Below are 24,988 nucleotides of genomic sequence, written 5' to 3' on the forward strand. Positions count from 1 at the left end.
AATCCCGCAGTGGGGATTTAAAGGGCCCGGAGCCCTGGGCCCTTTAATTTGCCCCGGGGACTCCCAGCCACCTCTGCAGCTGAGAGCCCCCGGTTGATTTAAAGGTCCTGGGGCTCCCAGCCGGTGCACTAGGGCCTTTAAATCTTGAGAAGCCCTGCCTCTTCCGGTTGAGGCCACACCTCTTCTGGATGAGGCCACACACCTCTCAGGACTCCAGCAGTACCAGTAAATCCTGTAAGTTACTTTCACCCCTGGCTCTTCTACAAGCGTTAATGGTCTGGGTAACAAAGGCAGTCAGGAGTGGATTAAAGTAAGAGTCTGGCCTTATGTCAGAAGAAGGATGGACCCACCTGGAAGACAGAGCAGTAGTACAGTGCACAGATGTTTGCTGCAGGCTGGCACCTGTTGGGACAGGGATGGACTGCCTCAGTTGGGAGGAAGATCAAGGACACTGGATTGGGAGGAAGACAAGTCTTCTGAGGGGCTGGAAGAAGCTGTCTGTTCCTGTAAGAGGAAGCCAGGAGATGGGGCTGTGGGGGAGATATAGTTAGCGGCAGGGCTGGCTCAGGCTTTTTGCTGCCCCAAGCAGCTGGGGGGAAATAAAAAAGCTGTGATCGGTGTCACTTCGGCAGCAGTGGGTCCTTTGTTCCCAGAGAGACTGAGGGACCCTCTGCCGGAGACCCGGACGTGCCGCCTCTTCTTATTGGCTGCCCCAAGCACCTGCATCATTTGCTGGTGCCTGGAGCCGGCCCTGGTTAGGGGAAGCAAAGCCCATTTGGCCAAGCTGCAAAATGTGAACCTGGATTTAGAACACTGTAAAGTTTGAGGTGTTTGGATCCCAAGGTAGGGAGTGGGAACAGGCTCAGCCCATTGGAGAGAGAGGAATAACTTGCAAAACTGCTCTCTGCTTCTGGCGCTGGATTTCTAATGCCATTATAGGCCTGGGTTTTCTGCATCTGGAGTTTTGGTGTGAACGTGTCTCTAGCCACCCTAGTGACAGTTGTAAGACTCCTTTCGCCCCATACAGACTGATTTCACCAGGACTGGAAGGCTAGGGGGTTATGGAAACAAGGCTGTGTTGGCACTGGAGAGTTTTGCATGTGGAATTGCCTAATATCTTAGACCAGGGGTTCTCAAACTTCATTGCACCGCGACCCCTTTCTGACAACAAAAATTACTACATGACCGCAGGAGGGGGAGGCCAGAGCCAAAGCCCTACTGCCTGAGGTTGGGTGGGGGCAGGGGTCAAAGCTGAAGGCCAAGGGCTTCAGCTCCAGGTGGGGGGCCTGTAACTCAAGCCTCACCACCCAAGGCTGAAGCCAGTCCTGGCAACCCACTTTGGGTCCTGACCAACAGTTCGAGAACCACTGTCTTAGACGCTATGACACACAATTTCAAAAAGATATGCCTCCTCCATGGGACTTGCATATTCTGCTGGAGTTGGTCACACACAATGCTGGGCTGTCTCACGTGGACGCCTGTGAAACAAAAGAGCCAGTTCTAGTGGAACTTGCATCTCCATGCTGAAGATTCCTGCCGTGTGACAGCATAGAATCAGAGAGGTGTCATGCAGTCATGTCCCATGCTATGGGAGGCTCCAGCATGCTGTACTGTGAGGAGTTAAAGAGAGCCACATTCACTGATATTTAAATTTCCCCTGAGCACAGGCAGGCTTCCAGGGCTGAATCCCAAAATCCCTCATTCAGTTTACACTTGGACAAATCTCCCACAGAGTTCAGGATCATTCAGGATCTGGCTATTCCTAGACATGATAGGAGATGGACTGTTAATAACTTCAGTCCAGTTAATTTTACCTCTGTTCCACATGAGAAACCTCGTTAAAATGGTAGGTTATTTAGGGGATTCATAGCTTCCAAGGCCAGAAGGGACCATTTTGACTATCTAGTTTGATGTCTTATATAACAGAGGCCATAGAACGTCCCTAAAATAATTCCTAGAGCAGATCTTTTAGAAGAACTGTGATTTTAGAAGAATAGTGATTTTAAAATGGTCAGAGATGGAGAATCTGCCACAACCCTTGGAAAGATGTTCCAATAACAGGCTAAGAAACAGGGCGCTCTTTGTGAGGTCCCCTCAGCTGTGGAATTCACTCCCTCCCTGATCTGAAATTGACCTAGGCCTGGTTTACACTACACAGCTTGAAGGAAGCCACCTTAAGTCAACTTGTTAATGTCTACACTTCCGGGTCCTTTACGCCGACCTAAGTCATCTCTAATGTCGACTTCTGTAATCCACCTTTCCGAGAGGTGCAGCACTTAATTTGATTTTGATGGGTTGACTGCGAGGTAGCGCAGATGCAGCATTGTGTAATTCGACTTGATTGGCCTCCAGGTGGTGTCCCACAATGCTCATCTGTGCCCGCTCTGGAGATCATTCTCAACTCTGCTGCACTGCAGCCAGGTACACAGAAAATAGTCCCTCCCCAGCTAAACGCCAGGAATTTTTGATTTCCCATTTCCTGTTTGATCAGGATTGGAAACATGTCAGCTTGAGCACAGCTGATCATGGAGACTACATGCCTCAAATGCGCTCCAGACTGGTCTGCACAGGAGGTTGTGGATCTCATCGCTGTGTGGAAAGAAGAGTCTGTGCAGGCAAAGCTCCAATCCAGCAGAAGAAATGCTGACATCTAAAGATCGCTTGTGGAATGGGGGAGAAGGGGTACACAATGGACACACAGCATTGCCGTGTGAAAATAAAAGAACTTCACCAAGTGTACCAGAAGGCAAGGGAGGCGAACAGTCATTCCGGTGCTGAACCCCACACAAGCTGGTTCAACAACGAGCTACATGCAATTCTTGGGGGTGACCCTACCAGTACCCACACAAGCAACATAGACACCCCATAGGTGTGTTAGTCTAGGGACAACAAGGATGACAATATGGTGGATAAGGAAGAGGAGGAGGAGGAGAATGGGAGACTGGCGAGCGGTGGATCCATTCTCCCTGAGAGCCAGGAAATATTTTTGACCCTGGAGCCCTGTGGGTTGCAGGACTTCATGGTGGCCAATCATGATGCTGGGGAAGGCACCTGTGCTGAGTATACAATTACAATCAAAGTCCAGTTAAACAGACCCCAGTTCCTAAAGATGCACGTGTCATGAACCTTTCCTGACCATCCTATGTTGATGTTGGTGAAACACCCCCTGTGATCCACCAGCACTTGCAACACTATTGAAAAGTATCCTTTTTGGTTTATGTACTCTTTGGCAAGGTGGTCTGGTGCTAAGATGGGGATATCCATGCCATTTATTGCCTCACCACAATTAGGGAACCCCATCGCAGCAAAATCATCCAATATGTCCTGCATATTTCCCAGACTCACTACCCTTTGTAGCAGAAGTTAATTAATGGTCCTGCACACTTGGAGCATAGCAGCTCCCACGGTTGATTTAACTACTCCAAATTGATTCCCCACTGACTGGTAACTGTCTGGTGTTGCAAGCTTCCAAATAGCGATCACCACTCGCTTCTCCGCTGTCAGAGCAGCTCTCATTTTTGTATTGCTGAACCGCAGGGCAGGGGAAAGCTCGGCACAAAGTTCCTGGAAGGCGGCCTTTGGCATTCAAAAGTTCTGCAGCCAATGCTTGTCATCCCATACCTGCAAAATGATGTGGTCCCACCAGTCAGTGCTTGTTTCATGGGACCAGAAACGGCGCTCAACAGAGTGCAGCTGCTCTATGACTGCCAGCAGCAACTGTGAATTGTTTTTTTCAATGGTTTGCAGCAGGGCTGCTTGCAGGACATCACTATGTTTCATGCGGACCCTACTTTGGCTCTGTTTGAGATGCTCACAACAAGAGTGCACAACTGAGCAGCCTCCATGCTTCTGGGGTTATGGCGTATGTGCGGCGGTTTAAAGGCGTGAAAACCATTGGGTTGTTTGCCACTGGTAAGAGGGAGGGAGGACAGTGCATCATGGGATGCCAACACAATGTTCTCCTTCTCTCCTGTGACAATGTTTGGTCCCATAAGGCATTGCAGAAACTTCCCAAAACATATTGCGGCAAGTTGCACTTTGGGATAGATACCCACGATGCACTGCTTTGTGCATCAATACAGGCACTGCTAGTGAGGACACACTCCATCGAGACAATAAGCCTGGTGTGGCCACGCACAATCAACTTAATTCAGAGGCTCGAGGTCGAATTAGATAAAGTCAACTTAATTTTGTAGTGTAGACAAGCCCTTATTTTGACACCATCAGGGCATGCCGCTAGGCTCAAGCTGAGAGAGACTGGGAGAGCTAGCAGGAAGCCATAAAGATTGGATCTGTGTTCTTGGCTACTGTCTTATGATTCATTTTAATTGGTTGGAGGGGGGTACCTAGAGAAGCTTGTTTATTGAACTGTATTTTTAAAATCTGCCATGGAGCATCTAGAGCAAAGGCTGGAATGTATGTGTTTATACAATTTAGGAGAATGTTCCCTTTCTTTGCAGGAGTTCTTACCCCATCCTTGCCACAGGCTAGAGAAGTGAGCCCAGGACTGGGAGTCAGGAACTCACAAATTATAATCATCTATGCCTGTGCAAAGTGGCTGTTAAGCGTCACCAGAACAGCCTGCCATTCTGTCCTTTCTTTGCACAGGTGTTAATTCGTACATAAAGTGCAAGGCAGTGGAGAACTGGGGCCTGAGAGTGTAGAAATATTGTGTGTGTATGTAGAGGTTTTGTGAGAAACAAATCAAGGATTGTTATTCAGTTACAAGTGCATGCTACAGTGTTCCACTACTTACAATGAGTCACATATTTATTTTATTATTTTGAGTTAATTATGTGTATGGATATACTTACTAGGGGTAGAAGAATGAAATTAATAAAGTGCACAAGTAAACTGATAATACATGTGGGAACCCTGGGCAACAGGGGCTGAGATGGTGTTGCCAACTCCCATGATTTTTATCACAAGTCTTGTGATATTTCCTGTTGTTTTTTTAAAGCCCAGCACCTGGTGCTGAGAATCTCAGCTTTGTTTAAAAAAAAAAAAAAATTCTGGCCTTCATGTTTGTGGAGGAAAACCTAGACAGTGTGAATTGAATGTATCCTAGAGGTTGAGAAACCAAAAGAAAAAGAATCCAAAATGCATTTATTTAAAATCTCATGATTTTTAAGCCAATGGTTTAGGGGGTCTGACTCATGTTTTGACGGACTGGGGCTGGCAAAACTGCATGAGCAAAAGAGCAAACTTGTCTGCATCATAAATACTTATTAACCAGTGTTGTGAACTCTAATGATTTTATGGTGACTTTCATGATGTTGGGTGTTTTTTTCTCTTTTTTTATTTAACGCCTCAGCTCCTGGACTTATGTGATTAAGTGAAAATCTGAGCTTTAATTAAAATAAATAAATAAGAACTAAGTTTCTGTCCCTGATGGTTGCAGAGAAGAAGGTTAAACTTGAAACCTAATGGCTCCTAAAACAGAAGGCAAATACCCACCGCTCCTGATTTTCTTTTTAAACCTCATGATTTTAAGTGACCTCATGGATTGGCATGGGGGAGCTGGCTCATGACTGTGTTGCTTGGGGTTGGCAGGACTCTGGTAGTAACAGCTCCCATGATGTGGTGAGGAGTGGCTAGAGCCAGGGCTGACTCCAGGCACCAGCCCAGCCAGCAGGTGCTTGGGGTGGCCAATGGAGAGGGACGGCATGTCCAGCTCTTCAGAGGCGGGTCCCTCAATCCCTCTCCGAGCAAAGGACCCGCCGCTGAATTGCCACCGAAGACTGAAGCTGCTGCAGTAAAGCTGATTGCGATCACAGCTTTTTTTCTTTTTGTTTGTTTGCTGCTTGGGGTGGCAAAAACCCTGGAGCTGGCCCTGGCTAGAGCACTGGCCAGTCTCTTCAATGAGAGTAGGGTAACCCCATGTTCCTAAAGCATCAGGGCCACCCACGATCCTGGTATTAGGGGCTTTATCTTATATATGCAACTATACCCCCTCTCCCGGAAAGAAAAAAAAAGAAAAAAAAAGGTGTCCTGATTGCTATTAGGTCACCCTGTGAGAGAGTGGCACTGCAACAGCTCCCAGGAGCAAAGGCAAAGCAAAATAGGCCAGAGCAGGGCAGGACTGAGAAGGAAGGGGCTGCCCCCCCGCGACCCAGCCCGGAGGGAGCGAGCCCAAGTGAGTCAGGGTTGGGAGCCAGGGCAACCTCTCTCAGAGCAGGGGAGCGAGGGAGGGAGAGGGACCTGCTTTGTTCCAAAGACTACATCTCCCAGCTGCCCCGGCACGGCCGCCCCTTCTCTCCGGGGAGCGTCCCTTGCACTTGCAGATCAGCCGCGGCTGCAGCCCTGGCTCTCTGCACCCCAGTGGGCTCAGCCCCCGGGATTCCGCTGGTAAAACTTCTCGGGGGAGTTCTTCAGAGTTGCTCCAGCACCAGGGAGAACTTCCTGAAGCGGCCAAGTGGTGCTTGGGGAAGCTCCGGCGGGGATGGCTGGGCTGGTTACTGTCCGGGGAGTGGGGCTGGGAATGTGTTAGGTGGGGTGAGACTTTGGGAGGGCTGAGCCAGCCTGGGCTGGAGTTGAGGGTTTTGTCTGCAGTGTGTGTGTGTGTGTGTGTGGTGAGGGGCGGGGGCTCCGGTGAATGTTCCCTACCTGCCCTAGGCGGGGGGTAGTCTTTGCACTGTGGGGTCGGAAGGGAGGGAGGCACTAGCCTGAGAGCTGGGTGTATGCGTCTTTGTGCTGAAGCTGGGGGAGGGGAATGAAGGAGGTGTCTCTCCTCTGTACCTCGTTTCAGTCCTGCCTTTCTGGGGGGACAGCAGCTCTCAGAGCAGGGTTCAACTGCCTCATCCCTCCCTGCTGCCATGGGCTCTCTCCCCCAGGGCTATGTTCTGGGGGTGCAGGTGTGAGTTCCACTCTCAAGGCAGGCACTGAATTCTGGTTTCTGTGAGTGTGTTTGTCTTCCTGGTTAGTTCCTTGGCACCTGCTGGCTCCTGGTACCAACACTCCTCCAGCCCAGGGCTTGTTGCTCTTTACCTTTCCAAAGTTTGGGATGGCACTAGACTTTTGGATGCTCCCAAAGCCCCAGGGTATTTCTGGCTTCTGCTTTTGGCATTTCGTTGTTAGTTTTGGATCAGTCTCTGAAAAGTTAAGACACTGCAATGCAATTCTTTAGAACTGCCATCTCCCTCATTCCCCTTCTCTTATCATTTTCTGTTGGTCTCCCTTTGCTTTCTCATGATAGTAGCCATTTTCCTTGTTGCGGTTCTAGCGAGAGGGAAAACCTCTTTCTCTCTCCCAAAATCATCTGGGGGGATGAATGCTACAGGTGACAACATTACAATAGATGTGGGATTTTTTTCACCCTTAAGGTTTTTCTTCTAATTTAACCTCCTAGCAGATGACTAAACCAAAACCCATGCATCCTCCTCTCTTGCCTTCTGGTCCTTGGCTTTGGGTTACATTTAATGGGACGGATTAGGCCCAGTAATGAAACATATAACTAGCCTTGTACAACAATGTTGGTTCACCTTCCTGACTAAATGCCAGATCCATGATTATGAAATGTTAGGGGAGATGCTGCCAACTCTGTTGTCCAGCACCATGCTGAATGTTAAGTTATCTATGTATGTGCAGCTACTCAGATTTCTCTCAAATGGGAAGCAGAGCTTTCTCACCATGCAGAAGAAAAGGCATCTCTAGTTTTAAAAGCTTGTATGTTTCAGATCTGAGCTTATTTTATATATGGCTCCAGATTTTGCAAACATCCTGAAATTTGAGGGCATGGCTGCAGCTGGGAATTAATTCAGGCTCTATCTCCATTTTACATACACACTTAAGTGATCTTATCAGAAAAAAGAGAGCCAGTTGTTGTGTAAATTGGCAGACTCATTCTTCTGTCTCCCAGCTGGTCAGCTCTCCCAATGTAAAAGGTGAGCAGTTGTGTTTGTAGGTTTTGATTTCTTGTTTTTTCCCTGTTGCAGGCCTGAGGACAATGGAGTCGGTGGAGAAATGGCACAAGGATTTCATAGCCTTCAAGCTTCTGGACAAAAAATGTAACTCAAAGAAGAATGGGGTTACAGGTGAGTGAGAGAAGGGGAAATAGGATGTGAGCCCAGACTTGCCCAACAGGAGTCCCTGGAGGGAGGGGTGTGACAACTGCAGCAACATCAATCTCAGTTGGTTTCAAATGCTGTAATGTATATTTCAAAGCCTGCTGTATCCCCTTCATGTCACCATCTCCAGAGAAGGCTTGTGGCCTAATGGTTAGGGTGGGACACGGAAATCAGAATTCCTAGATTCTAGTCCCAGTTCTGGTAATTACTCAAGTGAATGCCCAAAGTCATACCCTAACGTCTCTGTGCCTCAACTTCTCCATCTGCAAAATGGCAGTTACTGACCTACCTCACCAGGGCGTTGGGAGACTTAACCAGCCTTGGGAGGTGCTCTTGCCATCTACAGTCCTTACAAAAATCATATGATAAAAGCTTTTAAGCCAAAAAATTCAAATTAGGGAGCCTAAAGTGAGCCCCTCCCTCCCCCCCCCCCCCAAGCCAAGCATATGGTCCCTGGCACCAGTTTAACTAATGGTGTGTTTCAAAACCAACTTAGTTAAACTGCTGCAAACCCCTGTGTGGACACTCTTTATTTTAATTTAGGGTAAACTGAAATAAGCTTCTAGTCTCTTAGGGTACCCGCCGTATTGGTGGGTAGTGATCGATTTATCAGGGATATATCGATCCCCGAACGTGCTCCCGTCAACTCTGGAACTCCACCAGAGCAAGCGGCGGTAGCAGAGTCGATGGGGAAGCTGCGGCCATTGATCCCGCGCTGTGAGGATGGGAGGTAAGTCGAAATAAGATACATCGACTTCCTGTAGCTGAAGTTGTGTATCTTACATTGACACTCTCCCCCAGTGTAGACTAGGCCTAAGGAGCAAAGTTATGTAGATCTGTTGTGCAAATTCTTAAGCATGTGCTTAACTTTAAGTACTTGAAGTCAGCAGGATTTGCCCGTAGTGAAGTGTATCACATACACAAGTGTTTGCAGAATCCTGGCCTAAGAATGCCCACGTATGGGGTTTGCACCAGTTAAGCAAAAGTAGCATGAGTTTGTGTGTAGACAAGGCCTTGCCTATCCTATTTATAAGGGGTGCTGAGTACTCACTGCTCTCACTGAAGCAAGCAAGAACTGCAAGTGCTCAGTGCCTATGAAAATTAGGTCATTTTTATGCAGGCGCCTCTGTTTAGCTTTCGGGCTCTTGTTTTGGCTTTTGATACAGCTGTAGGGTGAGGGGAGAGCTCTTCTCTAAGGCTGCCCATCACTTGCCATACCCAGGTGCAACAGGGTAACAGATCATGTCTGATGTATGGTGATCAACTGCTGTCTTGAGGCACCATAATACTAGAAACAAGGGGATCTATCATGGATGGAATGGAAGCCGAAGCATCACACTTGCCGGCCTCAGGAAAGGTGTGAAGATCGTCTGAAAATAGTGTTTGTGTTGTCCGATTCTGAAGTTAGCTGGAAACTGGCGACAACTTAAATGTGTGCTTTAGGGAGGGACTCTGTAATAAGCATGTTATTCTGGAGAAGCTGGTTCTAGGATGTTGTGGAGTAAATTCAGTACAAACCTGATTATTTTAAGATCTCTGGCATGGGAGGTGGGTGGGTTTCAGCTCATTGAAGAATTTGCCCCATGATCTCTGTTGCCTGTACTGTGTCTTCTACAGAGTGGAAGCAAGTTGCCAGGCCAGTGGTACTTGGAAGTATCTGCGCTCTGGGTTTGTGGTTTGTACAGCACAGCGAGAAGCTGCTGGCTAGCAGAACGTTATCCTGTATACGTAGCAGAGCCGGGGCTGTACTGTGTCTATTTAGATAGTGCTGAGTCATAGGCCGTGGCAGAATGCTTGTGAGCAGTTGCTGTCTGTCCTGTGGGTCTATACGTGGAAATACTCTAAATAAAGTGGGGTTTTGTCCTGATACGTCAGGTCACTCGCTATGACCTTGCTAACATGCATATTCCTCTCAATTTTCCAGGCTTGATTGTAAAGCACCTTCAGAAAACCTTGAAGATGCCCAGCTCCTTGCAGCTCTCCTCCTCAGTGGCTCTCTCCCAGCATTGCACAGGTGGGTGTAGGCGTATGAGATGTTCCAAGCGGCTGCCTATTTTTAAACCTGGCTTTTATAAAGCTCCTGAGGGAACATGGAGAGCAGCAAAACAAATATTGAGGAGCAACTGGTTAGCAGGGAAGTGACTGGCCTTGGGGTTTTATGCGAAGTGCAGCTAGACTATTGCTCCCTTCTTAAAGACGTATAGAGGGTTTCCAGAGGAATAGCCCTGGTGTTATTTCTTAGTGGCTTAATGACCCAGAAAGCTTTATGGCAATGGTTCAGGGATGGGAGGCAGGAACGGGCTTTAAAATGTTAATCATTTAAGCCTACTGGGATCTAAATCTGTGTGTCCTGCATGTTCTGCTCAGATGCTTGCCTCTTTCATTTGTAAGCTCTTTGGGGCAGAGACTGCCTCTGACACACACACCTCTCGGTGTGAGTACAGATTGGGGAATGCGTGGTCAGTGCTTGTTAAAGTCCATGGACTTGGATTGCAAAAGCTAACTGTTAATCTGTTGGAGCTAGGCATTTGGGAGCGCTTCCTGCTGAACTCTGTAGTTGAAGAGTATGTAATTATATCTCAGCTTCTTACCATGGTAAGTTCTGAGCACAGGGCTGGGTGCTAGAAACATATGACTTCTAGTCCTGGCTCTGATTAGAACATCTGATAGGTGGGAGGCTGATGTTCAGAGGGTTCTGTTACTCAGGTTCCACACTCCCTAACCAGCTGTGCATTGGCATAAGTAGAGCTACATGCAGTAGGGTGGGTTGGGGCCGCTTCTCTCCCTCCTGTAGCCTATCCTCCGTTCATTCCCTCTGCTATCTCTCTTGCTCTACGTGTGGGGGAGAGTGAAACTGATCTGTCAGCTTCCTTTGTTGCTGCTTCCATGTGGAGTGGAGCATTTGGTGGGGAGGGTTAGTAAGTGTGGCACAAAGTTCTGGCTCATTGAACTTTTCTGTGGCTTGCGTGACAAGTCCTTTTGCCTCTTGGCCTCCGTTTCCTTTTCTCCTTTAAAACTTGCCTTACAGGGATGTGAGGACTGATTAGCACTAGTGTTTTTATACATACGTGGTACTGCACAGTAAAGCTACTAAGCACTAGCGTCTATGTAAATAAGGGTTGTTAGGAGTCATCGGGTCTGTAGTGAAACACTCTGGAAACAAATGGACTCTTAGCTCAATATTTCATTGTTTCGCCTTCCAAAAAGTGGGAAAACCTCAAGCACACTGACAAATGGACTGAAAGGTTTCACTGTAGCTTCTGAGTCCCTTTGAATCTCCAGCTAAAATGCTCTTCCCATAATTGGTTCAAGCTCTTCTCTCAGTGAATCTCATTATTCCTGCAGCAACAGTAGAACATTAAAGGGAATGTTGAGGAAAGGCTTATTAAGATGCACAGAGCCCTGTCTCTCTACAAGGCTGGTCTTTTTGTGATGAAAGCACTTTCTGTGCATGGGTCACTTTTTCTGTCCCTACAGGCTCCTGTCCAGACTTGATGATGAATAGGAATGCAGCGCTCAATCGAAAGCCTGACAGCATGTCCCCTGCACTCCAGCTGCCCACTAGGAAACATCGAACGCTCTGCTTTTTGCTCTCATCGGATGGGGATGGCCACTCTGATGGCCTGGTGTCCCAGGGGTGGCGGAGGAGTTTGCAGGCTCAGGTGAGGAGTGATTTGAGTGTGGTTGTAGCATGTACTCTGTCTGATACAAGGGTAATTGGCTGGTTAGATGTCTGGGCATAGACATTTTTGAGGCTTTTAAGGCCTCTAGTGTAATCTGCTCCTGTGGCAGTTTGATATCTTGGCTGCTTCGCTGGGCCTACTGCCGTCTCTAGCCCCTCTGCTGCTCCGGCTGCCTGTGAAGGTCTGAGAAAACAGGGTGCCAGCAGTCTAACCAGTCTCTTTGTCTTGCAGATGGAGCAGGCTCACAGTGGTGGAACTGGCAGCAGCACAGGGTCTCTGGAGCGAGCATCCCTTTTCTGTGCCTCTAGATCCGATTCTTCCTCTAGTTCTACCTTGTCCAGTCCAGTGGGTCCACTCACCAAAGTCAAATCCTCCAGCCGATTCTCCCTGTTCTCTCCGCCATCTTGGAACAGCAGCGCCGAGCTGGATTTCAACCCTCTGTCCTGCTCCAGCTCCAACAAGTCCCACAACTACAGCCAAAGAGGGGGTGCGAAGCGTGAGGAACCCAGCGACCCAAAGCCAAGAGGACCGGAATACTTCAACTTCTCAGAGCCTGTCATCGCCAGGGTGATGGACTGCATCTACCTGGGGAACCTCAATGCAGCCTACTGCGGGAGGGTGCTGTGCAGAAACAACATTGACAGCATCATCGACATGAGCAGCCTGCCTAGCAACTGCAGCCTGAGTGTCATTCCATGCACATGCAGCCGAGGAGGACTCCGGCACAACTGGTCCCGCCTCAAGGTGGACATCCAGGGCCCCCTGAATGAGAAATGTCCTGCCCTGAGGGAGCCTTGCTTCTGGGACATCAATGAGTGCATTGCAGCCTCTTTGGAGAAAAGAAAGCGGGTTCTCATCCACTGTCTGGATGGCTATTCCCTGGCCCCTACCTGTGTCATCCAGTACCTGATGGTGAAGCATAACATGAGGCTGATGGCAGCTTATGAGTTTGTGAGGGCCAGGTACCCACTAAACATCCGTGAATGCCATCAGGATATGCTAGTGGGCCTGGAGAGGTCTCTGCAGCCTGGAGATATGGACATGGAGCGCTTGAAGCATTCCATGTCCCGGAAGGTAGCATGGACTTAAAAGGACAATGTGGCGAGGGACAGAGTGCTGTAACTGCTCGGGGGTACTAGCCGTGAAGTGGAACCTGAGGCAGCCAAAAAAAAAAAAAAATAGCCTTAATCTCCCTTAATGTGGTAACTGTAGCTGTTCCATATGGAAAGAAGACAATGCTGGTGGATGTTCTAGAAGCTGTGTGCAAGGCAGGTGGCTATCCTGGGCAGTCGCTGCTGTGACCATAGTGCAGCAGAAGTGGAGTGCGGGAAGGTCTCTCAATCTATGCAACACTTCACAAGTCACTCTGGACAAGGATTACTGGGAGGGAACCTCAAGGCACATCAAGATGTGTGTGGGCAAGGTCCTGAGTTGACTCTTTGTAAAGTAGGGGTAGGTAAGACATAGGTTTGCTCAGCAGTTCTGGACGGGTGTTTCTAATGACCGCTCTCCCTACTGGCTATCATAGCTAGGTTCTTATGGAAGGCACTGTGTCTATAGCCAATTCTCTCAACTGTGTCAGAGGTTGGGGAGAAGGGTTGTGATTTGGGTAAAGAGGACATGTTAACACCTGAAAACAGGTGGCAATTCTGGCATCAGAGCACCCTTTGGGACTGTAGATAAACAGACCTTGATTTGGTGTCACGTTAGATGCATTATTATGTGACACACATGGAGCACCTGCAGTGTGCAAAGTGCTTTCAAGTAGAAGATACAGCCCCTGCGCCCCAAGTGCTTACAGTCTAATAACAGAAAAGATGAGAAGATGCGGGAGATACAAAAAAGGGTGGGGGAGGGAGGACAAGGGTTACAGCTATGGCAGTGGATGATTGGTTAAAGTATGCCAGTCGGACTAGTCTCCCACCATCTCCTAGCAACATCAGCGTGGATTCCTGAGAGCCCAGGACAACAGTGCAGTAGTCAAATCTCTGGATTATTGGGCAGATCCTCTGTGGTGTGCCCAGGTCTTGTCTAAACTTCAGACAGGAGGAGCCCGGGCTGAGCTATTCCTGGAGCCATGGTCACATTCATCATTCTGGGGGTGTTGTACCAGTTTATCAGCTCCATGGAAGCTCCATCTCTTCCTGAAGTTTCACGTGTCTGCTCCTGATCAGGTTGGCTTTCGTGTCCTCTGGCAGCAGGTGGCTTCTCTAACTCGGAGCAAAGCTCCTCTCTGAAGGATCAGAGTTTCCTTACGTTTTCACTACGTTTCTACATGGATCGTCTCCTCCTTCAGTCTCTAGCTAAGTATTGCTCTTCCTCAGTTAGAAACTGGTGCCCTTTCTCACACTTGATCATCATCATTCTCTGACTGGCTGTTTGATTTTCTTGACACTTGTTGGGTTTCCTCCTTGCCTTGGCTTCTAGTTTGAGCCTCTCTGATTATTTGTACAGAACACAAAGAGCTTGCTGGAGTTCCACCTTGTACTTCTGGGCTACTTGCTCTAAGGGAAATCTCTCAGAGGCCCGTGACCTCTGATCTCACCCAAAGTTACAAAGGAAGTACCCTAGTGGCTTTGTTATCATACTAACCCATTGGCTAATCTACACCTTTCACTGGAACTTCTGGCCCCATGTTCTGAGGGTGAATAGGCCTGTTTGATCCTCCTGTGATTCAAAAATACTACACTACTTTATTAAAGTGACGGGACCATCAGGTTCAATGACCTCAACTTTCCTTAACCTTTCAGGCCAACATTTGAAGGTGTAAAGCTGTAACAAAACTCTTAAATAAAAGTCCATACCCGTCTTGCTTATATGGACTCTGATATTTCTTTCAGCTTGGCCAACATACAAGGCACCCTTGGACTCTGGGAACAGTGTGGAGCAAGCTTAGCAATCTTGTATATTGCAGACAGGGCCGGCGCTATCATTTAGGCAGCCTAGGCAATTGCCGAGGGTGCCAAGATTATTCGAGGGGCGGCATTTTGCCGGGGGGGGGGGGCAGCAGGCGGCTCCGGTTGACCTGCTGCAGGCATGCCTGTGGAGGGTCCGTTGGTCCGCGACTCCGGTGGAGCTGCCGCAGTTGTGCCTGCGGATGATTGGCTGCTCCCGCGGCTCCGGTGGACCTCCCGCAGGCATGCCTGCGGCAGCTCCACCAGAGCTGTGGGATCAGCGCGGGGGGCGGCGAAATGCCGTGCGCCTAGGGCGCGAGAAACCCTTGTGCCGGTGCTGATTGCAGTGGGTGTAGGACCTGTGCTGTGGAAGTGAGTTGGGTAACCCACCAGTTCTGGGCATCATTCCTAGTGCCAAGCAACTATTTGTAGGGCTCATGGGCAATTTGTTGCTGAACTGTGTAGTTTTGTGTGCAGCAAGAATGTTGTTTAGTTGAAGAGCTTGCAGTAGAGTCCTTGGAGACAGTAATAAAGATTGCTTTAATTTTGGGAAATATGGCTTGCCTAGCTGGTGATAAGAAGAACAGAAGCAATGCCGTTAACCTGTTTTGCTAAAGGGCTCCTGTAGCCTGATGCAGGAAACCACCTATTTAAAAATGCTACCGTTCTCTCTTTCTTTTTCATTCCTAAGGAAGAATCTCTGAAAAATAGCCTCTTGCAGAGGAATTGAAGCAGCAGAAGCAGATATTCCTCCCAGGAAGTTGTGGGTGTGTCTACACTACAGAGGCTATACCATCATTGCTAGGGTTCTACCAAATTCACGGTCCATTTTGGTCAATTTCACAGTCATAGAATTTTAAGAGTAGTCAATTTCATGATTTCAACTATTTAAATCTGAAATTTCACAGTGTTGTAACTGTGGGGGGGGGGGGCGTGTTCTAATCCAAAAGGGATTTTTGTGGGGGTCACAAAGTTATTGTAGGGAAGTGACGGATTGTCACCTTTATTTCTGTGTTGCTGGTGGTGGCGCTGCCTTCAGAGTTGGGCAGCCGGAAAGTGGCAGCTGCTGGCCAGTAGTCCAGCTCTGCAGGCAGAGCCACCGCCAAGAGCAATGCAGAAGGAAGGAAGGATGGCATCGTGTGGTACAGTATTGTCACCCTTACTTCTGGGCTGCTGCCTGCAGGCCTGGGCCCTCAGCCAGCAGATGCCACTCTCTGGCCACCCATCTCTGAAGGCAGCAGGTACAGAAGTAAGGGTGTCATGGCATGGTATTGACAGCCTTACTTCTGCACTGCTGCTAGTGGGGTGCTGTCTTCAAAGCTGGGCATCTGGCCAGCAACCGCTGCTCTGTATCCACCCAGCTCTGAAGGCAGCGCAGAAGTAAGGGTGACAAAACCACAACCCCCCTTACAATAACCTTGTGACTGCCCCCCCCATGACTTTTTTTTGGGTTGGGACCCCCAGTTTGAGAAACGCTGGTCTCCCCTGTGAAATCTGTCTGGTATAGGGTAAAAGTACACAAAAGACCAGATTTCACAGGCCATGAGACGTTTTTCACAGCCATGAATTTGGTAGGGCCCTAGTCATTGCTATGTTGGTTTAGCTATGCTAGCATAGCCCCCTTGTATAGATGCAGCTTCCAGCGACAGAAGGAGTTTTTCTGTCAATGTAGGAATACCACCTCCCCAAATGAAGTTAGCTGTATTGACAGAAAGGCTTCTGTCGACATAGCTGTGTCTACATTGGGGGTTCTGTCAGCATTGCGCCGTTGGTCAGAGATATGTTTTTTTCACATCCCTGACTGATGTAGCTATGCAGATGTAACTTTTCAGTGTAGACCAAGTTTGTCTCTCTTTGCTGGCAATATTACACTCATCCGTAGTAGCCACTTCTGTCATGTATACTTTACCTACAGTACCATTTTTTGTCACTTTTCCCAGTTGCGTTGCCACGAGTTCATCTCCACAGCTTGTAGCCACTAAAGTGAGTAGGATGCTGATAGCTATAAGTGTCATAAACTCCACATTCACTAGGCCCATTCTGAGCACGGAGTAAAATGCTGATGGTCTGTCTAAACTAGTGCTCCCATCGTCACTACCATTGCTGGAGCTGCGGCGATGAGGAAACTTGATGGAAAGATGTCAGTGTAGACAGAGCCAAAGGGGAAGACTAATGAATGGATCTGATCCCATGAGGAAGGGTGATCTACTGGATGCAGTGCTATCCGTAGACTTGAAAGACCTGGGTTTGTTTCCTTGACCTGCACCAGGCTTCTTGTCAAGACTTCAGATTACTTAGTTTCACGGTGTCTCAGTTCCTTATCTGTAAGATGGGGATAATAGTACCTCCCTGTCACAGAGGTGTTGAAGATAAATGTGCTGGTCATGGGCCAGATAACTACTTTAGATCCTGCTCCTGTGGAAGATAATGTCAAAACGCCCATGGACATCATTAGAAATGGGATTGGGCTGTGTGGGTGGAATAAGCAGTTGGAACAGAAAATAGCATCAGGAATAGCTACTGTCATTTCTTGACAAAATGGCCTTAGCAACGACATCAGGGCAGAGAAATAAGTCTACAAGGAAACTGGCTTGCAGAGAGGCCACAGTTTCCTAGGACAAGTCCAGCAGCTTCTCTGTTATCCAACTGCATGTAAAAATAAGCACGAAAGTCAATGGGACGTGTGTTCCAAATTCAGGTTGGTGCTTGTCAGCATCCCTGCAAGGCTGGCTGTTTTCTAACGCAGGGTCTACCTAAGCGGTGTGAGTTGCAGCAGCTATTTGAGGAGGGCTCCAATTATTGTTAGGCCTCAGAAGGGCACGTTACCCCCAGTGTCCAATTTGGCTGTTAAACCAAAATATACACTCTGCTCTCTTGGCTCCTGTGAGCAAGGGCCAGTCCCAGGGGAAGGAAATGGGAGGGTGCGGGGACGGGGCTGGGAGGAGAGAAAGGAAGTGAATCTCTGCTATGCTGCTGTTCTACCAGCAGATGGCAAAAAATAGTCACCTTTCCAACTGTGATGCATGCACTGTGAAAGCCAAAAGGAGGAGGAGTACTTGTGGCACCTTAGAGACTATGCCCACGAAAGCTTATGCTCAAATAAATTTGCTAGTCTCTAAGGTGCCACAAGTACTCCTGTTCTTTTTGCTGATACAGACTAACATGGCTACCACTCTGAAACTTGTAAAAGCCAAGTTTGTCTTCACATATTTTCATGCGACTGTCCACTGGGCTTGACTGGAGGGAAGTGCCATTTGCATGAAGTTTTAGTGTAATTCTCTTTTTAAAGTAAACTTGACTTGCAGTACTATTCAGCAATTGAGTTGTGCTTCCGTGTAGCAGAGAAGCTCTGATACCAAGGGCTATCTTTGTGACTCGTCTGCACAGAATCTAGTTTACATGGGGCCCTGATCCTTGATTTTCCTAGGTACTGCCATAATAGGAAAAATAGTGTAAAGGAAAAGAATCCCCTCCCCCACAAAGGAAGAACTTCTTGGCCAAGGTTATGAAAACAGGGCCTTAATTTTACACACGTGCTTGCTCATAGAATGAGAGTGGCAGTACCAAGAGCACATAATAGAGTGCATCTCCTTCCTCCCATCAGCAAGATGCCTCTGATGAGCTAAAAATCTTTCTGTGTATTTCCAAGAGCCCTGAGGTGGATTACAGCCATGGGGTCAGATCCTCAGCTGGTGTAAATTGGCATAGATCCATTGACGAGTGGAGCTGCACTGATTTACAACTGCTGATGCTCTAGTCCCTGATGTTACAGAATGGCTCCTTCTCACCTCTATCCCACAAAAGGGTTGCTGGGAGGAGGAGGAGGGCTGTTGCCATTGAAAATTTCACTTCTTGCGAGGGGCAAAACTCATTTGCTGCTAAGGTGAGAAATTGGCCCTTCACATTCTGGGCTCTCTGTTTCTCTGCCGTGCTGCAGGCAACAGCATCTGTGGCTGCTCTGATGCTAGAAGGTAGCAGAACAGGAAGTCTGCAACAGTGAGCCTGCTGCTAAAGGCTTACTTATTTTAAAGATGATGCCAGAGCTGACTTTGTATTGGCCTTGAAACACCAGTGGAGTTGGAGTGAGGGGGGAGCAGAGTGAGGTAGAGCAGGTACAGGAATGGGAATCTAGGATCCTGATTTCTAATTCTTTGTGACTGTGGGCAAGTCACTCACCTCTGTGCATTTTCGTTCCCTCATCTGTAACATGAACACTGACACTAATCCTCCTTTTTAATGTGCTTTGCGATCGATGGGTGAGGAGTGCTAAGGAGCAGAATGAAATCCTGACCTCATTAGAGTTGGGAAGAATAGTGCTAGTTACTTCGCCAGGGCTAGTATTCTAATGCCTCTCCTCCCACCCCTCTTTCCCACAGTGCAGTACAGTTCTGCCATGCTCACACCCTCCTTTGGGCTGCTAGAGGCAAAACTGTCTCCATTTTGATGCTCACAGCAGACTACCTGGAAAAAGACAGTAACAGCCCTGTCCATGTTGTGTTGCCAAAAGCGTGATAGTTTCTTCCAAGGTGGGAATTTGGCCAATAACCTATGTGGGTGTGGGTTGCTAGAAGAGATCTGCAAGAGGTAGCTCTTTGGGGCCCCTGAACACACTCACCATTGTGAACGTGGATAAATTCAGCCAGCCACAAGCATGCTACTGAGATGAGCCCCCAGAACTACTGAAATAGCTTTATTTTCTCCGGTACAGGTTGGGATTATTCATTTTCTAAAACTAGAAAGGATGGGTTTTATTTAATCCCCTCTTTGGTTTGCTTTTTAAAAGTGCTTCTCATTGTATTGAAGCAGCATGTGGAGAAGGGATGAAGGGCTTGTCAATTTTGATCATGTGAAATTTAAGGTGAAATGAACTTATGACCACATTGTATGCTTGGGGACCACTGTTTCACATGCTACAACTGCAGGGAGCTGGGAAGGGGAGATGGTAGTTGGGAGTGAATGTAAACTGCAGGCTTCTTAGGCCATGTCTACGCTACAAACTTTTGCTGACTCCTCAAGGCCGCAAGGTCTGCCAATAAAACCCACAGGGGTGCCATTGTCAGTATGATCACAATGGAAAGTGAACGTTCAGGTTCAGAACTTCCTTCCCTCGCTCCCCTAAAGTTTTAAGCAAGACATGCTTATTGACACTTCTGCTTCAGAGTGCTCACAGGACCAGCCGTGGTGAGTATGGCCTGCTGGAGTGAGGGAAATGAGGAAGGAATTGCTCGGTTGCATGTAAGTAGATGGGGGAGTCTAGGGCAGCGGCAATGAATGCTAGCACCGTTCTCCACAGGTGGTGGTGATTTTAGCTGATCTCTCACTCCTGAGGGTAATAAAGGCACAGAGAACTCAGTTGCTGCTGGAGTTCCAAAGCCAGCTGGGTCTGTACACTGCTAGCCTGTGTATTGCAATGGTGCCTGCTGAAGTTATCACCAATGGGTGTGGGAAAGTGTCCCACCACAGAGGAAGAAATAAGGCAGCCATCTCTAGAAGCCTTCAGGAGAGGATTGCAGAGTACCTGCGTGAAAGTTATATTAAGATATCTCAGGAAGATTGAAGGGACATCCCTGTGTATGTAAACAAACTTCTCCGCATGGTCCCCCATGCCTACCTCTACAGGGGAATATAACGCAGATAACTCTGTCTCTGCTGTACTGCTATCTCTTCTAGTCTGCGTAAAGTCATGAAAAATTGATAGCTGTGCCCTGTTAAGTAGGGGGGGTACTGTAAGTACATCCTTGTCATAGGGAATAAATTTACACACTTATCTGAGCTTCCTACCTCTGCAATGGGCTTATCTATGCTTGACTGCCTGGACTGCAGTGGAGCCTCAAATAGGTTCTGGCTCATGGCATAGGTGGAACCCCCTAGTTCCAGGTCCCCCATATTCCTTTTTCCTCCAGCTCATCCTCACTGTTCATAGCAGGGGCCTGTGACTTGGGCTCCTCAGAGGTATCCAGAGTAGTGTGCAAGGTTGTGGTTGGATCTCTGCCGAGGATGGCAGGCAGCTCTTTGTAAAAGTGTCAGGTCTGTGGCTTGGCACTGGATCGATGGTTGGCTTTCCTGACCTCCTGGTATGCCTGCGCAGTTCTTTCTCTTCCAGGCAGCACTGCTGCTGCTTCCTGCCGTACCCCTTCTCCTGCATCCCCTGTGCAATCTGCTCGTAGATGTCAACATTCCTATGCTTGGTTTGGAGCTGTGCCTCCACAACCTCTTCTCCCCACAGGCCCAGAAGATCCCATATCTGCTGTCTACTCCAGGCCGAAGTGCATCTGGAGCATGTAACTGTCGTGGTGCACACAACAATGGAGAGCTGCTAAGTGTGCTCACCAAGCTCAGCAATCAGGAAAAGGTATTTCAAAAATTCACCGAGTTTTAAAGTGGGGTGGAGTGGTCTTCCGGTCTCTGTGACCCTGAGCACTGGAGTCACAATTGTGACCAGAGTGAGTCCATGTTAGGAAGACTGTTCTAGTCGACATAGGTAACTCAGCGTCTACGCTCACACTGCATTGACCTCAGTACATCAGCCATGGCTCAGCACTGCTTGAGGAGGTAGTGTTACTGTATTGCAATAACAGGGAGACAAACGTTAAGTGTAGACCCATGCACAATTAGGTCAATGTGAGGTGGCTTCCGTCGACCTAACTTTTTAATGCAGACCAGGCCTTACATCCCTAATTCACACTTAGGCCTGGTGTACACTTAAAAATTAGATCAACTTGGCTATGCTGCTCGGGGCTTTGAAAAGTGGTGTGCCCTGAGTGCTGTAGTTGGGTTGACCTAACCCCTGGTATAGACATGGTAAGTCAATGGAAGAATTCTAAGGGATTAACTACGTTGACAGAACCCCCCCCCCTTCTGTTGATACAGGAAGGGTCTACACTTTGGGGCTCTAGGCTCTGCAAGGTAGACATGGCCTCTGTTAAGGTAACAGCTGGTCCTAGGCCTTTGCAGTCCTGATCTGCCTGCCAGAGCCCTCTCTTGTCTGACTCTGATGTTAATAGGCTGTGACATTGAACCTTCCCCTAACCACCTTCCCCCACTCCTTGCTTGGAAAGTTTTGTCTGAGCTCCACTCCTGGACACTTGGGACACCTCGATGGGGTAATGAAACTGCTGAGCCTCACGGAAGGGGGTTCACCACAACATGAGTGAGCATCCAAAGGAGGAACATTATTGCCTTTGAGCCACGCAAATGCTGTTCCTTTATCAATGCTGCTAATGAAGAGTTCCTTCCTCCATGATCACTGCAATTCATGAGAGTTGCCCCCTCCTGCCACAAAGTTGTAAACCTCCATCTCTCTTCCCTATAGAGACTCCCTGAGTCACTGCAGCTTCTCTCTTCTCCAAGACACCTTGAATGCTGGCTGGATGGACTGCTTTAGCCAAGGGAGGTGCTCTGTATTTCTGGACCCTTGCACGTCATTGGTCTGAGGAGATCGCCATGCCCTTAAAGAGTAGGTGGTTTTTCTGCTGAGCCATTGGAGAAACCCATTTATACCTCCTCCCTGAGCCAGCTGCCTGTGGCTTGCCAGTTGATCCTGTCCTTCCACCAGCGCTGTCTGTTTTTCTCCTTGGGACTTAGGTGAGCCCTTTGCATGTCTCTTACTGACCCAGCTTGCTGTTACAGGAGTCAGGGGAATGGAATGTGCTTTTTGAGTTTGAGATAAGTGCTGATGTGTCTGGACTCTTGCTGGTACAGCTGAGGGGGGAAAGCTTTAAAGCTCCAATTAACCTGACACCCCATCTCCAATAGTTCAGTCAGCCTGAGCTTTCTCAAGTGTGTCTGTGGTATTTATTGATCACATCTGAAATGGTCCCTCCTGTTTATTGCAGGTATGCCCTCAATATTTGATTCACTCAGTCCCCCAGTCAATTGCTTTTACTCACGTATCCAGGTTAAAGGAAAAGCAAAGACCCACAATGTTTAAATCTGACCTTGGATCTAGTTCCCAAGGCTATAGGGGCCAAATCATCAGGTGGTATAAATCAGCATAACTCCATCAGCTACTCTGATTTACCCTAGTTGATGAGCTGGTGCTAGGGGTTTCTTCCACGCTGAACAGATCTGCAGAGTATGGAAGCCTCTAGCTTGGTCTGCCAGTAGAGAGTCCTGATTTGCTGTTGATTTTTGCATGCCATGTGCTAAACAGGCAAGTTAAGGCTGCAGGGAGCAGATGCTAATATAGTTAGTCAAATAGAAGAGAATGTGAGGCTCTTCTTGTCCAGCTTCCTTTCCACTTGCCATTTAAGATGCCATTAAAAAGAGCAGGGAGAATTTTATTTAAAAATAACCTCCCTGGAGCTCCCACATTCCTCAGATGCCAAGTCTCTTGTGTGTATTGTTGTCTCTTGTGGTTGCCACTGTGTTGCCTTGACCTCCCTGGCTCATGAGGGCTGGCACCGGGAAAGGCTGCAGCCCAAGGAGACAGCTGGAGCTCCTTGCGAGCTGCCCTGACCATTTTTAGAAGCACTTTCTCCCCAGTTATGGGATGGCCCCTGCACATTTTCCAGGATAAAGTTTCCCTGGGGAGATCAGCGTGGCTTTCTGCACCACCCCCTTGACCTTTATCTCTTCCTTTGACCAAATTAACTCCTTCCATCCTTCCTCAGCCCTCCCAAATCTACAAAGAGCTGCATTCAGGGATTAGCAGACACACTCCATGAGGTGTTACTTATGTTGCTGTAGCAGCTTGGTCCCTGATTGTGCTCAGTGCTGTATACACCTAATGAAAACATGGTGTCTTGACCTTCCTATCTCTGGCTCCCCATCCATGTAGTCTGAGTGCCTCACATCTTTCATGCTAAGTCAACAGGCAGCTCACTTGCGTGAGAAAAGGGATGCCTGGATGATCAAAGAGGGTGGAAGCCGGGGGAGCTGCAGTGGTCCTTTCACACATGAGGACTTTTTGCCATGGCTGTTGTGTTCCCTAAGCATTTTGTCCAATCCAAAAGACTCCAGGTGCTGCAGTTTCCCTGGTTTGGGGTGAGAACATGATTGGCACCTCTCCATAACCCACAGCCTGCTTCTCTGGGAAACTGGATTTTGCAGAAGTTGGAAAAGAAGCACGAACCGGTTCCTCTTTTCTGATGAAACTGACCTTTTCTGATTAATCCAAGAAATTCCCTTTGAACACAAATAATTGTTACACTTCTTTTTAATTGCAGGTTCTAAATCCACTAAACCAAGATGTCAGAGTAAGTTTCTGGTTTTGTCTCTAACACGGTGGCACTGGTTTGCTTTTTAGTCTTTAAAATAAGTCCCAACTTTTGTTTCTAAATTCCTTCTCTTGTTTTTGGTTCTGATGCTAATCTTTTTTTCTCTCCTTTCCTCCCTCCCTCTCTCTCTTTCTCCCTGAACAGTGAAGAAGTAAGTCTCTCTCTCTCTCTGGGATTTTTTTCTAAGTAGTGTTGCATGGGGATAGTATCACATTTGGCTTTGTGTTATCTTGTTAAAAAGACCAGCTCCTGGAAGGAAATGTGGATCTGCAAAGCTCACCTAACTAAATAGGCAGACTAAAAGGGTTTAAAAGGACAAGTGCTCAGAAGCTGAAAGGGAGGAGATAATGTTTTGGAGGAAGTGTGTTTCTTGGCTGTAGTTTGCAGGTTGGATTTCCCCCAAGAGCATCCTTGCTTCCCTAGCTGATCACAAGATGGTGCTGTGGAAGATGTTCATGTACCTGCTGCCCCAGCTGAGTGGAAGGTGTTCATGGTCCATTAGCCTTGTAGCTTCTACAGCAACAGAGGCAATTATAGAGACAGGAATGGCCACGAAGGTGCATCCTCTCAGGCTCAACTGGCTGTGGCGCACGATGTTGATTCCATTGCACCCACGAATCCTTGTCTAATCTCTTTTTGAAGGTGATTCTCTGTGGCCTGACTCTGGGTTATCAAGAGGTTGCCTGCTTAGAAACGCCTCTTGACTCCAGTCAGAACAGGATCAGGCTCTTGTGTCATGCTGTGCTCAACTCTGTCTAGCCTGGGAATGGCTATGAAGGATATTGTAGAGTCCCATCAGCAGTGTAAGCCTGGATGGGGAGGGGCACATGTGGAATCGCCTCAGAAGAATTCCTCCCTCCGTGTAGAATCTACCTGTTCTTTCTGCTGTGTCCAGCTTGTCTCTGACTCACTCTGGGGGAAATTCTACCTGGTTTTTTATTTTTTGAGACATATGTGATGCATAGGCCTTGAGCTGGGGTGGATTTTGCCCAGAAAACTGTTACGGACTCAGTACTGGGATGAATTGCCCCATAGTAACGGACTCAGTACTGGGATGAATTGCCCCATAGTAAAGTAGAGGAGTGGAAGCAATTCACCACAAGGCTTGATGCTGGTTCTATGAGCAT

The 24,988-nt window shown here is 48.1% G+C and overlaps 1 protein-coding gene and 1 long non-coding RNA gene across 2 annotated transcripts; both read left to right on the forward strand.

The window, feature by feature from the left end:
• Positions 1 to 6,250: 6,250 nt before the first annotated feature.
• LOC116819135 (uncharacterized) lies at positions 6,251 to 14,565 on the forward strand. Its single transcript, XM_075065092.1, has 5 exons — positions 6,251 to 6,348; positions 7,935 to 8,033; positions 9,991 to 10,080; positions 11,544 to 11,728; positions 11,981 to 14,565. The coding sequence occupies exons 2-5, from the start codon at positions 7,946 to 7,948 to the stop codon at positions 12,836 to 12,838; spliced, it is 1,221 nt and encodes a 406-aa protein (XP_074921193.1). The 5' UTR covers positions 6,251 to 6,348; positions 7,935 to 7,945; the 3' UTR covers positions 12,839 to 14,565.
• Positions 14,566 to 20,932: 6,367 nt separating this feature from the next.
• LOC142046747 (uncharacterized) lies at positions 20,933 to 23,845 on the forward strand. Its single transcript, XR_012655749.1, has 3 exons — positions 20,933 to 20,995; positions 21,956 to 22,227; positions 23,811 to 23,845. It is a non-coding gene; the product is annotated as an uncharacterized LOC142046747 (long non-coding RNA).
• Positions 23,846 to 24,988: the final 1,143 nt, after the last annotated feature.

This window comes from Chelonoidis abingdonii, chromosome 4, assembly GCF_003597395.2.
Source record: "Chelonoidis abingdonii isolate Lonesome George chromosome 4, CheloAbing_2.0, whole genome shotgun sequence".
Lineage (NCBI taxonomy): Eukaryota > Metazoa > Chordata > Testudines > Testudinidae > Chelonoidis > Chelonoidis abingdonii.

Excerpts from the sequence above, each read along its gene's own strand:
- LOC116819135 (XM_075065092.1), top strand. The coding sequence starts at position 7,946 with ATGGAGTCGGTGGAGAAATGGCACAAGGATTTCATAGCCTTCAAGCTT. Across the intron at positions 8,034-9,990 it reads AAAGAAGAATGGGGTTACAG|GCTTGATTGTAAAGCACCTT; the intron begins GTGAGTGAGAGA and ends TCAATTTTCCAG. Across the intron at positions 10,081-11,543 it reads TCTCTCCCAGCATTGCACAG|GCTCCTGTCCAGACTTGATG; the intron begins GTGGGTGTAGGC and ends CTGTCCCTACAG.